General features: G+C 40.1%; 1 protein-coding gene across 1 annotated transcript in view; it reads right to left on the reverse strand.

Moving 5' to 3' along the window:
* SCFD1 (sec1 family domain containing 1) overlaps window positions 1-17,758 on the reverse strand; it is a 168,483-nt gene that overhangs the window by 78,784 nt on the left and 71,941 nt on the right. Inside the window, exons 14-15 of the mRNA XM_030559349.1 lie at window positions 17,519-17,600; window positions 5,456-5,552 (exon numbers count right to left, since the gene is read on the reverse strand). Coding sequence (XP_030415209.1) covers window positions 5,456-5,552; window positions 17,519-17,600 — 179 coding nt within the window. The remainder of the gene's footprint in view (window positions 1-5,455; window positions 5,553-17,518; window positions 17,601-17,758) is intronic.

Raw genomic sequence — 17,758 nt, forward strand, 5'->3', positions numbered from 1 at the left:
TGTAACTTTGTAATCTTGAACTGTTTTAACATTTACTTATTGTTTTATTGATTTTAATAAAAGATCTTTATGACTATCTGTCTCAGTGTAAGCTCCTGTCATACACCCCAAAGTTCCTTTTATAAACTCTGTGAAGCCTGATTCTGGACAAACTTTATCTTCTGATCAAATATATTGGCGAGCCAAACCTATACTTATTAATACTCAATAATAATTATTAATATTACTGATTAATTAAAAATTAATCAAATAAAATGAAATTAAGTGGATAAACTACACCAACCCTACTAACCCACCCCAACTCAGGTTACAAGACCACTGCTGTTTTCTCTGAGGAAAATTATACAGCATTTAGACTATGAAAGTTGACAATACAACACTATCTAGATAAAACTTTTATGGATAGGTTGTTACCAACTACACTCAAATTCAAGTCTTTGAGAGGGAAAACAAATTATATACTGAACAAACTCCTTCCCACTATCTTGTTAGTCATCTGCATTTCATTTCAAGCTACCTGTAAGTTGGATGCACATTGGATTCAAGTCTTAGCATCAGCATCACTATTACATTCTTGTGCATCTATTCTCAATTAGAATCACACCCCTAGCATTTATTAGCATAAGTTATTTCTGTGCAAAAAATGTGATTATGTGTATTGTGGTACTGCCTAGGAGTCCCCATCACTGACCATGACCCCAGCAAAAGACAGTCCCTGCTGCTGTCACAAGATTGTCTGGGGCCAAAATTGGGATATGTATGCTATCACTTTGCCGCAGTTAGTGAATCCCATTGCTGCAAAGCCATCCACTATTTTACGCACATTACCAAGAGTCACAGTCCTTCGTAGCAGGATGCGATTAATGGCTCTGCACACTTGTGTTAAGCGCAGCCCCAATGGTGGACTTCCCGACTGCAAACTGATTTGTGACTGACTGGGTAGCAGTCTGGAGTTGCTAGCTTCCACACAGTGATTTCCATGTGCTTCTCCATCATGAGAGCAGCTCTCATCTGGTGTCCTTGCACTACAGTTCTGGGGCGAGCTCCACACACAGTTCCTGGAAGGTGACTTTCCACATCCAAAAGTTCTGCAGCCACTGCTCACCATCCCAGTCCTGCATAACTATGAATCATGGGACGTTGAGCCCGCACCCATGATGCACTGCAATCCACTCCACCTTCCCACAACTCCTAGCTACATAAGGTGGGGAGTAGCACAACTGAATAGCTACCCACAGTGCACTGCTCTCACTGTTGATGCTAGAGCACCAACTGTGGATGTGCTCTGCCAACATGCACAAGCGATATAATTATAGTGGTTTTTGATCATTGGTGTAACTTGCATTGACAAAACTGTAATGCAGACAAGACCTCAGTCTCACTATCTTTCCCTGACCCAATGACTATTCATTGTCATTCATCCTGGTAATTCATAATCATTCATGACGACACTAAATAAGCCAATGGGCCAAGACAGAGTGTGAGAATGCTTCTTCAGCCTGGTGCCTACAGAATTCACCTTGGATTTAGGACATCCAGGTTCAAGTCCCTGCTTCAATGACTATTTATACAAAACAGCTCCAACAGGACAGACTGAGAAAGACTCACATCAGAATATCCCAGTGCCTAGGGCACAATCACAATGCGAGACACCACCTCCTCCTAACTGCTGTTTTCTGAACCAAGTTTCATTTACATTTGTTAAAATGCCTAAAATCTACAGAAAAAATGCCAGGTTTAACTAAACATTTCATTCAACCTGCTTCAGAATGTTTTCTGACTTTTCAATTCACCAAAAATTTCGAAAACATTTGTTTTCCATTAGACCCCAAACAAAACTACTTAATTTTTTCAGAGTTGCCAGAGAAAAATCCATAATTTGCAGTTTTACTTTACACCCCTTCTGCTTTGCCACTGTTATAGTCAACCTCACTTTCACCTGCTGCTCCTTGCTCTCCTCAACAATCAATACTGTACATAAGTGTCACACCCCATAACTTTCACTTGCTTGCTATCACTGAAACTTTACTGTCTCTCTCTCTCACTGTTTCAGCAGCTGCACCGTGGAGGTTCTACCCCCTCATTCTCCCATACTGTAAGCTGCAGTGGCCTTATTTGGCTTTTCTTCTCATCTGCCATTTTCAGTACATCCCACTTCCTCCCTTCCCTGGAGGTCTATTCTAACAAAACTCTTCTCTCACCTCTGTCCTTGTCAACATAATTAATAACTTTCTCCTGCTCTTGATTTCAATGTCAGGTTTAGCTCCTCCTCTGTGTCACCATACCGTCTGCAACTTAATTATGGCTCCACTTCTCACTTATTCTTAATCAAGGACTGGATCTTCTGTCTCCCGAGATGGAACTCAACTGACCAGGCAGTTCATGGTGAAGACATCCTCTACCATTTTCCCTCAGCTCAGAGTTTCCTTCTCTCCAATCACCACCTTATTGACCCATATTTTTCATTTTTCCAGTCATTTCCACTGTCTGGGACTACAAATTTTCTGATTTTCTCAGCTCTCATTAGTCTTCCTTCTTTCCCCTCTTAACCCATCATCTGGGTTAGATCATCATACAAACATCCGCTACCTTTGTCTGTTTGAGGTGGCACTAAGGTCCACCTGCTTACCATCTTTGATGCAATCCATTCATTGCTTCCTCGGTGTTCCTCAGGGTCTCCTTCCTACCACCCTCTCTCCTGTCATGCTAGCTTCCCCAAGTTCTCTTTATTCATCCGCTCTATGTGTCTGAACCGGTGAAGTCATGCTTCCTGGATTTTGCCAGCCACATAATGAACTTTGATTTCCACCCTAATGCTTTCATTTCACAATCTGTCCCTTCGTGCATCTCTTTTCAAACACGTATAGGCACTGAACCTGCCATTTCTTTACAGCCCAGGCTTGTGTACTATACAGTATAGAGAGGTACAATTGTTTTATATAATTGGGCTTTCAGTTTCAGTAGCATATGCTTGTCATACGCAACATCTGGGATGTTATTCCTCACTCTTCCAGCATTTGCAGTCTAGACTGTATCTCACACTCAAGCTCACTGGTTGTCTGTTATCCAGCTGCTCAGGTGCTTGAACTGCTCAGTCTAGCTTAGTCATACTCCATTAATCTCTAAATCCAGTTTCCCCGTGCACCTCTCCTGACCCAAATGACCTCAGTCTTAGTTGTACTCATTTTTATTCCATACCTACTTAGCCGTTCACACCACTGGTTTGCTATTTTCTCTATATCTTCTTTTGAGGATGCCCTCATTACTTTGTCATCCCCATGCAGCAGCAGCTTCTCACCTTTTCTCATTGGAACTGCTGACAAAGTCCATCAATATGAAAAATAGCAACAGGTTTAGGGCCAACTCCTGGTGCAATCTGAGTTTCACTTCCAAGGAGCTTATTGTTTCAAAACATTTTTGCATCACTATATAGAGCACTCACTATAGTTACTAAATCCTCAGACACAATCTATCTTCTCATAATAGTGTGAGCATCCTTCTGCTCACTTTAATGTATGGCTTTTCTAGATCTGTAAAAGCCCAGAAGCTATCCTGCTGGTGCTCTAGCCCAGTGGTCCCCAACCTTTTCCATATGGCAGGCGCCGTATCGAGGACTGTGGCCGCCGGACAAGCAGCTGCCGAAATGCTGCTGAGAAATGGCAACATCAAGAAGCATCGTCGCTGAAATGCCACCGAAAAGTAGCGTCATCAAGAGGCGTCGCTGCTGAATTGCCACCGAAAATCGGTGATATTTTGGAGGCTGCTTATCCAGCGCCAATAGGCAGGCACACACAGATGCCCTGGCGGGCACCATAGCACCCGTGGGCACCGTGTTGGGGACCCCGGCTCTAGCCACTTCTTTATCACTTGCCAGATTACAAACATGGACTCTGTTATGGTTCCTCATTATTTTCTGAAGTCAAACTGTTCTTGCTGGAGGAGGGCTACCACCATTCACCTAATCTTAGCATCTAACATGTATTCCATAATCTTCATCCTGTATGACAGTATAGTTCTTAAATCCTCAGACACAATCTATTTTCTTATAACAGTGTAAGCATCCTTCTGCTCACTTTAATGTATGGCTTTTCTAGATTTGTAAAAGCCCAGAAGCTACCCTGCTAGCTTCAGCTTTCATGGATGCTTCCCTTCTTATGTACTAGAACCAAAATAGGCTTGTAATTGATTTTTGGGAATTCTTTTGTCTCTCCATACAGCTTCAACCACTATGCTTATCCATTTCATTCCTCTCTTACCCAGGACTTTCACCAGACCCACTGTCAGTTCATCACATTGTTAAAATGTTATAGCCTTGTGTTCATAAGGCACAGTACAATACTGAAGAGCAATCGAGGATCCATGCTTTCTGACAGAGATGGCTGGCTTGCAGGTTACCAGTTAAAAGGCATCTGGAAACCTAGTAGGATGCCCATAGAATGATGGGTTCGAAAATCTGCATCATGTGACACTGAACCTTATGAGACATTGCAAGCCCTTCCTAAAATATTCTCCTAACTGCTCTCTACCCAAGCTTCTCTCTTAACCTCTCCATCCTTCACCAACTCCCAACATAGGTGCCTTCATTCATGCCCCAGATATGCTTTGAACAAACTCCAAATTAAAGTACTACAAGCACAGTTTTATTCACTTCAAGAACTGTTTAAACACCTATTTTGCAAAACATTGTCTGCTGTACTGCTTTTTAGCAAGGTAAGCTCTTCAGAGATTTTGTAGCACACTCAGTTAATTCCAGTGCCATATATACTGAGAATATAATGTAATAAAAATTAATTGTGCGTAAAATTCAATGTCTAAATATTTACTTGACCCAATAAGCTTTGGCCCGTGGTAACTGTCTTTATGAGACTATTTTACAGATTATATATTGATTACTTATGTTCACAGCTATCAATAGTGATATATTCACGTTCAGTCATGAATAAATTGTTACTATTTCCAGCCTTTACCCAGCATAACTTTCTGTAAAGCTTTTGCACAGACTTCTACCAGTCAGCTACTGACTTATTTTTCTTGCATGGCTTTCTGCCTTTTCTCTTCATTTAGTACATAACAGATTAGAACTGTGTGAGAAAAAAATAAACTATTCCACTATGCAGCCCCACATTAAGAGAAATGACTGAAGCACAAGATGGTTAAAATATGTACCTTAGTACTGTCACTTGACAAGCTCTTTTGGTTTTAGAGCCACAAAAGGTTTTGTAGGAGAGGCAAAATTCCAGTCATGATTTTGGATTTATTTAGTCTGAAGAGTGAATTCCCTAGCTGTTTTAAAAGCCTCTTCTCATTACAAGTCTAGTGTACTGCATATTCATTCCACTAATCTGACTGATCATCAAGTGAGATGGAAAATTACAAAGTCAATGGGCCCCTACCTGATTCTCCATCAAAAACAGAGAAACTTGGTTTATACTAAGTTCAGATTTTCAGTACTTACCATCAGGGTCAGAAATCATGTCCAAGAGAGATTTATCGAGAGTGGACTTGCTCATTATTTTTTCCTCATACTCAAAATACACATCCAGTTTCCGTGCCTGTTCAAGAATAAATGTTAAAATTAAAATGATTACATTGTGAAAACATACCTCCCTATTTTAAGATGTAGAGAGATTAGTTGATCACTGCTACTTTCAAAATTATTCACTTTTCCTACTTAATGAAGGAAAAAAAATTAAATCAATCACTCAGCATGAGAATCACTCAGTTTTTCATTATGATCTAAACACAAAAATACTTCCAGGCCATCTTAGTGCAGAAAGTGAATCAATCCTCCTAATAATTTTGTTCAATATTAGCATTATTCCTCTGAATCGATATATCAAAGTGCAGCAAAAAAACTTAAAACTAAACAAATGCCCAAAAATAATGGTTTGGGCAAAAGCCAGACAAACTGTGTTTTGAGCTGGACAATAGGCAACAATGGTTACTTATGGTGCTATATTACAATTGCCAAAGCAGACATATCAGAATGTTGCAATATATTCTTGTGAAAGATTAGGTTAAATCTTCAGCATATTTTAAGTAAGTGTCAACAAAGTAATTAACTAATGTGCTATCCAGATAAACAGCAGGTCCCCAGACACAGGAAGACATGATTCCAGAGAAAAAGTCTGCAGTCTTCCATACAAATGATGAAGGCTAGCATTAAGATCACTACGTCATCTGACAATACAGCAGGAATTCATTAATGTTAAGGCAGAACACTTTGGAATAAGGTCAATTGGTTAGAAAAGACGTCTCTCTATTTCAACACTAAGTTTTTACATAATCATTAGGACAAATTCTATAATTCCTTTCTTAGGAGAAACTAGGCATCCATCACTTGTACTGAGCAAGGCTGGTGTCCTGTGGATAAAATGGTATGTTATGAGATCATGTAATTAAAGACAGTATCATAATGCCTATGCACAAGAGGGCCAAGTTAATGATGAATAGGCAACCATACAACCAGCATTTTCTATCTTTCAAGTGCTTGATTTTGTAACTTAAGTAATGTAATGAGGAATCCCAAATTCAGCAGTAGTGGCTGGGTATCTCTGACTACCTAAGTAGAGCTGATCCCTACTTGGATAGGAAACCTATCCCACTACTGCGAGAAGTAAGATGTAAGAAGTCAGAAGCAAGATGTGTAGATGAGCTTTTTTTGTTTGTTTTTTGGGCCAGAAGTTGGGAAGGGCAACAGGGGATGGATCAGTTGATGATTAACTGTTCTGTTCATTCCCTCTGGGGCACCTGGCATTGGCCATTGGAAGACAGGATCCTGGGCTAGATGGACATTTAGTCTGACCCAGTATGGCTGCTTTTATGCTTTAAACTGTAATTTTTGAATTATTTTAGGAAAGAAAAACAAAAAAATTCTATTATGTGCAACTGAAACCCTTATCATGTGTCATCAAGGTTTACAACATTTAGTTCTGCAACAGACTGCTACCACTTGAGTTACAAGACTAAATACATTGGCTGGCAACAGGAAAAAGCTGTTATTCCAGAGAAGGGATGGATTGCTGAGTTCACGTGCTGGGTTCTAGGGATGGCTGCTGTCAGAGGAGCCCAGCCAGGTAGATGCAGGATGCGTGTGCGCACACACGAGAGAAACTTTATCACTCTCCTCACCCTCCTGCCTTGGGAGTTGGGGGAGCTCCTATCCCATAGATATCACATGGGACTGCAGAGCACTTATCGGGGAGGCCAGCCCAGTTTTTTCTTCAGGGGGGTATGGGTCACTGGAATCATGTGCTGTCAGAGGCCTTCCAGGCACTCCAAGTACAGTAACTGCTGCTTTGACGGTGGCAGCATGAATCCAACCTTAGGAAGTCAGTGATGACTTTTTTTGGCATACTGCCAAAACTTTCATGAAGACTGCAAGTGAGAGAAAGAAAAAGGTGATTTCTTGTAGTTTGTATCTCAGTGAAGCTGAACTAAACTTCATAGGACAAAAAGGCACTTTTCTAGTCCAAGGGCATTTCCCTTGCTGAATATCAAATATTTGCTGCAAACAACAGGTATGAGAACTATCCAAAAGAAAAGGCTGCAAGAATCCTTTATAATGGAAAGTGTTAGGTAACCTAAATACAGGGATTGTTATCAGCTCCCCATATAATATACAAGCACTAGCAATGATCCCCACTAGCTTCCACCAAGCCTTCATTTATTTGGGGGAAAACAACAACAGTTATTGGAAATATCCATTTCCGTAAAAATCAGTCTCTGATCATGGTTATGTCCAACTATATCCACTTGTTCTCAAGGCTCTAAGCTGTGACCCTCAAAGGCAACTGTTCTAAGAAAATGGGTATTTGACTACAAATTGAAAATGTATCTTCTGAGCCATGCTGTGTATTTTTTAAATGGAAGTGTTTGAATCAGACCCATCACTTCAGAGAGGATGTAGGTTGCACCATCTTCTGCCACTTTTCTCTGCAGCCCTAGGAGCAGTTCTGGCATGAACTGGGAGTTTTCTGAAGAGCAGCTGTGTCTTCCCTGATGAAGCTGCTCAGCAGCTCCCCTTCTGGCTGCCTGCTCCACTGCAAGGCAGGGAGGAGAAAGCAGCCCTGGTTTCTCCTTTGTCTGCTTCCCTGCCAGGGCGGTAGGAACCTGAGGAGAGTAGGTCAGGTGCTCAGCTTTGCCTCAGCCTATAGAAGCATTACCTAACAAAGAATGTTTCCCTTCCCTTCCACAGTCTCATACAGCAGCCCAGAAGAAGAGGAAAAAAGGAGAAGCTGAGAACCTAACCACCAGTTAAAGCTCCCAGACTCTCTGCCCTGGCCCAGGTTAGGGGCTGCTCGAATTTGCACTAGATATCAATGGTTTCCTAAGGAACTATATGACAGCTAGGGCTAGCTAGAGAGCAGCATGCTCAACCCGCTCTCCCCCTCTCTGCATCCAGAGCAAAAAGCATACAGAAGGAAAATTTCTGTAAATTCATGCACATAAATCCTGAAGCAATTTTTGCCCTTAGTTATATCACTGCAAATCTGAGATAATTCCAGTGAAGTTATTGTCACTTACTCAGGATTAACTAGTTTAACAACAGAATTTGACTGCTGGCTTTTAACCTCTTGATCCTTATTGTAGTTTCAACCTAATATCCTAAATGAAAAATGTGTTGAGTCAAAACACACAAATATAATTTAAGAAATCACAGAAATACAATTCTACATCATCCCATCATACTCCTTGATAGTCTCCCATGAAATCCTCTAATTTATGTGGAGACATGAAACAATTATCTTAAACATTGCAGCTTTTCTAGTTTACTCTATATGTTCATTTTGTCGCCTTATGTTTGACTACATTTACATTTCTCTCTGTGGCATCTAAATTCCACATAACTTTAAAAATGCAACTTCCCCTCAACAACAAAAGGTGTCTAGCCAGCAGAAGAATTGTCAATAAGATGTACAATCTTTCTCTAATTAAAAAAATGCTTTAGTGTTGAATTTGGCATCAAGAATAAATGTTAGCGGGCATCCCAGCTGAGACTAATTTGTATTATTGTAGCATGTCAAAAATGAAAAGAATAAATCATTAAGAGCGTTTGGTTGATGCTCAACCTTTTTTTTTTTTAAAAAATGATATTGATCGTTTCAGGATCAGATGGCATATAGAGGCACACTTATCAATCATAAAAATATGGTCACAGTTCTCAACTCATTTTAAACAAACACTGAACACAAGTTCTTCTTTCAATCTGTGAGTAGTTTTAAACTGTTTGGTAAGGTGACTGATCAAAATAGGTTACTACAACAAAGCAAACCCATTAGTCAGAGACTTAAATATATCTTTTAGACTTCACAAATGTAACATCAACAGCAATGGTACAGGGACATATACTCCCTTCAAAAGCTTCAGCCAAGGACTTTTAAAATGTGAATTTGATGCTAATGAAAGAAGCCAGATTGAAACTCTGGTGAAGGAAGTTCTTAATTGATGCACACAACAGGTCTATAGCCTGAGTAGCAGCAGTGCAAATTTCCCTACACTGTGTCAACTTCTGGCCAATATGTCCCAAGTGTGAACCTAGAAGGGGGTCAAAACTCTAGGGATGAGAGAGAGTAGTTAAATCTCCATGCATACTCAACAGTTGGCCTGTCAAGACTGCCATTACAAGGGTGTAAAGTAGTGTAAGTGTTTTTTATGATGCTGATGCTTGTTCACTTGGAACTGGAATGAAATCAAATTAAATTTTATAAGCTTCTGGATAACTAGACATACTACTAACCACTCTGTGACATAGGTTGTCGATATGCCATATCAATCGCTCAAGACATCCACTTCCCCATGAACTGACAGTTCTCAAAAGTGCTGATATAAAGCAGATAGTGCTTACTTTATATAAGCATAACAGCTACTCTTTCGTTTGGATGCATGCAGATACTCCAGACGGCATGACTAATCTTCTAGACTCTGACAACAGGCAAGAGAGAAAGGAGAGATCCTAATGTGCAGTGGGACTGACAGTCAGGATGAGGCAAGACATGACTGGCCAGGGCCATCTGGTAACTTAAAATTATGGACTTTAGCTTTCTGATGTATTTAATTACTGTAATTTATATGCTATCATTGATCATTTTAAATTTTGTGTTCCTTTTGTCTTCCTGGGAGACGTCTGGAACCTGGTTCCATGTTAGTATGGCAGAAGCCACGCTACTTGGATATCACTCTGAGTTGCCATTTACACAGTGGTCTTAAATTATGACTCCAGGGAACAACCAAAGGTGTTTGAGTAGTGTTGTGCCACCATTTGGTAAAACAAGCCATTTTTCGCTTTACATTTATTGTCTTTGCATACAGCACTGTCTATATTTTTAGTGGAAACTTTCCCAGTGTATACTTTTATGTCCAACAGAAGGGAGCTTAGATGTTATTCCAACAGCAAGCCGTGGAATAATAAGTTTCACTTTTGTTACTTATTCATTCTTTAGGGTATATTTATAAATGGCATTTGTGTTTTCAGTTCATTATTTTTCCAGGTTCTTGTATAATCAACAATAAAACACACCAGCAAGTCCTGACACATACCACAGGGCAAGAGACTAGTTATATAGGAGAAACACTGAAATAATGATATAAGTAAAAAAAAGTGGTGTGTATATATTCTGCATGAATTCTGTATTGTTAAGGGATTGCCATGCAGTTAAATATACTACACAGATGTATTTCTGATGCTTATAATTTTCCTTAACTAAGTTCTCACACATTATTGCTGGAGATACTTGTAGAAAATTTTCCACTATGAATTACAATTCTTGCTGTGAGAAATACTCAGTGATAAAGAAGGCCATAATACTGTACACAGTACATTGTATCAGAGACCAATAAAACCAGTACCGGGCAAGGTTATGTTGAAAATAAGAAAGCTATGATGAGCAATTTGATTTCCAATGACATTTACGTGGATAGTTCCAACAAAGTTATCAACATCTGCACTTCCACCACATCATTACCAATAAAGGTTAGAATCAGGTAACACAATATTTAGATTCAAAACAATGTATATGACCCAAGAATGCCCCTTAATGCCAGCTGGCAATGGGGTTACAGGAATATCCTGATTCTGGTATGCACATTTTGGTTCACTAAAGAATGTCATGTGAGGTCTTAATTGAAAGCCAGAGTCGTATTGGTCATCATCATCAGTTCTGTTTTGCAGTAACTTTTTTCTCTTGATTCTCTCTCATGCAATAAAGTATTGATGCACTTTAGAAGCAGCTTCTGGTTGTCAATTCAGATATGGGCTTTGTACTGAAATTATATCTGCCCACTGTACATTACTGTGCTTTTTTATGTATTTAAAAATCTTGGAAATTTTAACAAAATCATCTTTAAGAGTAGGCTGCCATGAGCTGGAACTACTTCTCTGTGACTGATATTGGGGGAAATTTTTGGTGTTCATGCAACCTATCCCACACTCTGCACTCCCAAACACCTGCAAAATTCCCTCAAATGTGGAAACTGGAGCGGGAACCATTTGATTTTGCCAATGGGGCCATTCAGTTAATTAAAAGGCTTGGAGAAAGGGCATACTGGGGAAGAGAAGGAGAAAATTTTCAACAAAAAAAGAAAACTAACGAGGAACAAATTTCCCAGGGGAAAGAATTCCTTGCTAAAAACTAACAGAAAGCAATAGGAAATAGCAGCTCCCTTCATGAAGTCAAAGATACTGAAAAGTGGGTGGTCAGTTCTAAAAACATGCCAGCAGAAGGAATTTTTCTTGATGGAGGAGTGAGACAGACAAAAGATTCTGCCTCCGTTCTCCTGAATCGTAGAGAAAGATCCATGAGTAATGATATATGTTAAGGGCAGTGGATTAATGCCAAGAAAAGCTGTGACTTTAAGGAAGTAAATCAGTTGGCAGTGGTCAATATCTTCTATATAGATATAGCCAGTTATGATTACTAATAATTTTAAGGGGTTTTAGTGATTGTACTTTTTTGGCTGGTGAGGCAAAAAATTTGTTAACCTGTCTTAGAATAGCGAAATAGCTTTATTGTGTACAGTGGAGTAAGAAAGGAGTGAGAATAGTTTTACAAGCTAAGGGCCATATTCTACTATCAATCCGTAGACAATTCCCCATTGAAGTTAACATGTAGAAAGTGATTCTAAGATATGACCTCATATTAACACATTAGTAAAGCATTATGGGTGGCTACATTTTGTTTTCAAGTGGCAATTTAATATGTTCTAGTACAGTGGTTCTCAAACTAGGGCCGTTGCTTGTTCAGGGAAAGCTCCTGATGGGCCGGGCTGGTTTGTTTACCTGCTGCGTCCACAGGTTTGGCCGATCGCAGCTTCCAGTGGCCACAGTTCGCCGCTCCAGGCCAATGGGAGCTGCAGGAAGCAGCGCGGGACATACTGGTCGCTGCTTCCCGCAGCCCCCATTGGCCTGGAGCGGCGAACCACGGCCATGGGAGCTGCGATTGGCCAAACCTGCAGATGCAGCAGGTAAACAAACCGGTCTGGCCCGCCAGGGGCTTTCCTTGAACTAGCAGTGGCCCTAGTTTGAGAGCCCCTGTTCTAGTATTCAGAATAAAAATACATTAATATTGTCACACATAGGTATAAAATACAGTTTTACATTAAATTCCCAGAATACTAAGTAAGAGCAAATCCATAATTTTATTCTTAACACTATTAACTTTGGGCTACATTCCTAAAGTCACCAGCCTCCTAAAAGCAAAAACAATCAATGTAAAACAAGTCTTCATTTGTTCAAACCTTCAGTGATAAATATTTGCGAGTCTACTTTGTGAAGAACTGGTGCATTCTTTCCAACTATATTATAAACAGATATGCCAGAAAACTGACAGGACCCCAGAGCAGGTAATTAATTTCTGGTTTCCTCTTGGTGTGTCAGAGAAAATGATCCAAGGCAATGGGGAAAGCAGCTGTAACTGGACGACAAAATTATGAACACTAAATATAAAAATTAAACTCCTGAAGTATACTAGCAAACAAAATGTACTGTTAGAAATCCGTAGCTCACAACAGTTACTCAGGAATTTTTTACATTGATTTTCATAAGAAATTAAAACATTTAAATAAATATTTACAGTAGATTGAAGCTGAAACAAACGCTAATGTACAAAATAGACAAATGTATCTATTATTAAAATGTAAATATTCTTCTAGCCGATTTTAGAAGTGAATTTGTAGAACAAATTGAGTAGAGCACAGATGTATGTGCTGAATTGCCTCACTAACCTGGCTACAGGGTACACTCACCAGAGAAACAATTCTCTACTTCCTGCCCTGTTCTGAAATCTTGGGTACTTCCTGGTTTATTATTTCATTTATTATAATTTATACAGAGCCCACCAACAAGGTATCTAGGTGCACTGAGAATTTTATTAAAGACAAAACATTTCCCAGGGGGCTAATACCCTACCACTCCTACCTTTATGTACCATAACTTTAAAAGGACAGAGACTAGAAAGGCATTGTCCACAGAAAAGTGATTGGGAAAAAGAGAACTCATAGTTATAGAAATACCATATATCACTCTATGTCACTAGACTTAGATTTAGGTGACTTCCAGAGACCAACCTCTATCACCTGCATCTTATTTTGATTGGGTTTAGGATAGTTAAACTTAACCCAGGCCTTTCTCTCTGCCAATTATTTGGAGAGCAAGGAAATGGCTCCTTCTGGATCTAACAAAAAGGACACACAGAAAGAAGTGTCATCAGCAGATTGACGATATTGTATGTCTTTTGTTTCATGATTTTCTCCAGCAGCTGTGCATACACAATAAGGCAGTAGAAGACTGAGTTTCCTGAAACCCAACATCTGAGAACCATCTTAGAGGAAAATAAGTCATTCATCATCATTCTCCGGGAACTTTCCAACAGGAGGAGAGAGAGGGACCACCCTAAGGTAATTCCTGCGACTCCTGATAAGTCACCAGCACCCAATGGAGAATTAGCAAGAACATGTGACTTCTGTCCAATATCATGAGGGGAGAGTCAACAGAGACTAATGTTATTTCCATTCTACATCCCTGTCTGAAAGCTGGTTGATGTCCAAAGAAGTAGATGATGTAAAATGCTGCTAGAGCTGGCTTGCCACCACGTTCTCAATTATCTTTCTAAGAAAAGGGAGGTTACTGACGAGACTATCATATAAAAAGTCGACACTGCCAACTGTCATTTTCTATGGAACTACTGTACTGCCTTTCAATTACTGAGTATGAAAGCTGGCATGCCAGATTCCATGCCAACTATTGCAAGAAAACATACTACAGGTCACCTGGTAGCTGAACCAAATTCAAAGAAACATTAAGATTCAAAACAAAAATCAACCTAGTGAAACTGTAACTCATTCATAGACATGATGTTTAATATAACTTGAATATCATCTTGCACCGAAGAGCTCAAAACACTTGACAAATGTTAGTGGAATTAAGCCTCAAAACATCCTACCCCTTGTGAGACAGGTAAGTAGTATGGGGTAAAATTTTCTGAGGTGTTTAAGAAACTGCTGCACCCTCATGGAACCTTACTGACCTTCACTCAGACTCCATGCAAGCACAAGGGTCTATCCAGTCAGTTGTCATTAGGGTGACCAGATGTCCCGATTTTATAGGGACAGTCCCAATTTTGGGGTCTTTTTGTTATACAGGCTTCTATTACCCTCCCCCACCCACCTCCGTTTCAATTTTTCCGCAATTGCTGTCTGGTCACCCTAGATGTCATAGGATCAGAAACCAAGTGATTCAGCCAGCAAGTCTACGGCAGAAACAGGAATAAAACCAGTTTCCTGATGCCCTGGTCTATACCTTAACCACAAAAGACCATCATTCCTTACTACCTCCCTATGGGTCAGTTTACCACCGAGTCATAAACTTTTATCATATCAGCACTTTCAGATGACTAATACAAGTTAATGATACACATTTTTTTGAGAAAAATATTTAAACCATTAATTAATGACCTAATCTTAGCCTAACTAAAGCATAGCAAACATATGCTTTAAAATATCATTTTAATGGGTTTCTGTGACAGGCTGGATCACAGAAACCCCTTTGGGACTGCCAACTGATGTGCTGAGACTACTTCTGAGCCCATTTTCCCTGTCAGCTTGGGACTTCAGAACCCTGCCCTGTTTGAGACAGAGACCTGGACACTGTCCATGGCAGAGGCAGTATACCTAAAATTCTTCTTTGGGCTCCCCTCTGGAGCAGATACTCCTGTGTCCCACTAAAAGGAAGGAGACCCTGATCCAGCTGTGGGCTCACAGCTACCAGCTATGACAGACTCTTCACTGGCCAGCAAAATAGCCCTCTCCCCCCTTTCACTCAGGTTGGGCTTGCTTCCAGCTACAGTCTCCTTGGAGTCTGTTCCCACCACAGCAGTCACCAGGACCCCAACTTCCAGCTTCAGGATACGTGTCTCTGTGCACCTCTTCCACGCCATTACAGCCAGTTTGTGCTTCTGGGTCTTAATCTGCTTTGTCTTTTAAGTTCAGAGTTTGCTGGTGGGCAGCCTTTTCTTTTTCCAGGGCAGCCTTTTCCCGGGCAAACTGCACATCAATTTCCACTTGTCTTCTCTTAAGACTGTCACTCGATGAGTTGGGATACCACAGAGAATCCCCTCCTGCCAGAACAGGCACCCCTCCACTCCTGTCTTGCTAAGTTAGACACTCCAGTCAGCTTCAGCACAGACACAGAGGTTGGGCCACATCTGTCTGCAGTTCACTGAAACTGAGATGCACTCAGTTCAGGGGCTTCTTAGTTAACAGAGACTTTCCCAGGGCCCAGTGTTCAGCCTTTCTGGGCAATTTGCAACTTGTGTAGTTCTAGCTTCTTCTGATTTTCCCTTACTTATTTTGCTTCCTTTTCTGTCTCTATTTCCCTTACCCGAAATAAGCAAACAGAAAATAAGCCAGTAACCATTTTGTCTGTTCTCCAGCCATCAAACTTAAAACTCATTTAAAATCACTACCCGTATCTTAAAGCAATCAGCTGTGCAAAGATCCTGCTGCACTACACCACTGTGACAGGTTGGATCACAGAATCCCCCTTGGGGACTGCCAACTGATGTGCTGAGACTACCTCTAAGCCTCTTTTCCCTGCAGGCTTGGGACTCCAGAACCTCGCCTGTTTGAGCCAGATACACTAGCCTGCTACAAACCCAGACCCACATCTGAACCATGTCCCCCAAAAGTTGCAGGCTTAACTGAAAACAGCTTAAGAAATGTTCCTGTCTCAAATGCTTAGATGCCCAACTCCCAATGGGGTTCAAATCCCAAATAAATCCGTTTTACCCTGTATAAAGCTTATACAGGGTAAACTCAAATTGTTCGCCCTCTATAACACTGATAGAGAGATATGCACAGCTATTTCCTCCCCCCCACCAAGGTATTAATGCATACTCTAGGTTAATTAATAAGTAAAAAGTGATTTTATTAAATACAAAAAGTAGGATTTAAGTGATTCCAAGTAATAACAGATAGAACAAAGTCAATTACCAAGCAAAATAAACCATGCAAGTCTAAACCTAATACAGTAAGAAAGCTGAATACAGATAAAATCTCATCCTCAGAGATGTTTCAATAAGCTTTTATCACCGACTAGATGCCTTCCTAGTCTGGGCACAATCCTTTCCCCTGGTACAGCCCTTGTTCCAGCTCGGGTGGAAGCTAGCGGATCTCTCATGATTGCAGCCTCCTTTGTTCTGTTCCACGCCCTTATATATCTTTTGCATAAGGCGGGAATTCTTTGTCCCTCTCTGGGTTCCTACTCCTCCTTCTAAATGGAAAAGCATCAGGTTAAAGATGGATTTCAGTTCAGGTGACATGATCACATGTCACTGTAAGACTTCAAGCCCTCATGTCTCCCAGCCTGATGTACAGGAAGGCCTGCAAGCAAACAGAGCCATCCACAGTCAATTGTTCTGGTTGATGGGAGCCATCAAGATTCCAAACCACGATTAATTGCCCACACTTTGCATAACTACAGTAGGACCTCAGAGTTATATTTCATATTTCTAGTTTCAGATACAAGAGTGATACATTTATACAAATAGGATGAACACACTCAGTAGATTATAAGCTTTGTAATACCTTACAAGAGACCTTTTGCATGAAGCATATTCCAGTTACATTATATTCACACTCATTAGCATATTTTTGCAAAATCATATAGATTTTCATAAAATCAACATCACAGCTTCATCCCACATTAAAATTTTAACACTAGAACTTGGCCATCACATATAAATGAACTAAATCTGTGAACAATTTTGACCCAAGGTTGCCATAATACATTTATTTCACCCTGTTGTGCACACACATTGAAATTAAAGTTCCTCCCATTGTTACATCATTTGGTCTTGCAAGATGTCATATGATGTGCAGCTCTTTCCAAGGTATTATTTTTGAGAAGACATGCCATTCTGATCTATTTCTCCAGTTTTAAGTAATGTCGACCGTATTGTGGTTTGACAGAGATAAGCTGACTTATAAAGGAGTTCTATATTTTTATAACAGACAGCGGAGATACCTTTATATGCTCCAGGACAGCAGTTGCAACATTTGTATGAAGATCGATAAGCCTTTTCTTTTCAAGTAGTTCTGGAAGAGAGCTGAAAAATTTAAATAAAGTAAAACGTTGGGTTGCACATTCCAGTGGCATTGTGGATTCACTATAATAAATGCATCAATTATGAGAAGCAAAGGTGAAGATTACAAACTGAAAAACAAAGGAGTCAGGAAATACAAGAGTTAAGGTTCTCAAAGAAAC

This window comes from Gopherus evgoodei, chromosome 4 (genome assembly GCF_007399415.2).
Source record: "Gopherus evgoodei ecotype Sinaloan lineage chromosome 4, rGopEvg1_v1.p, whole genome shotgun sequence".
NCBI lineage: Eukaryota > Metazoa > Chordata > Testudines > Testudinidae > Gopherus > Gopherus evgoodei.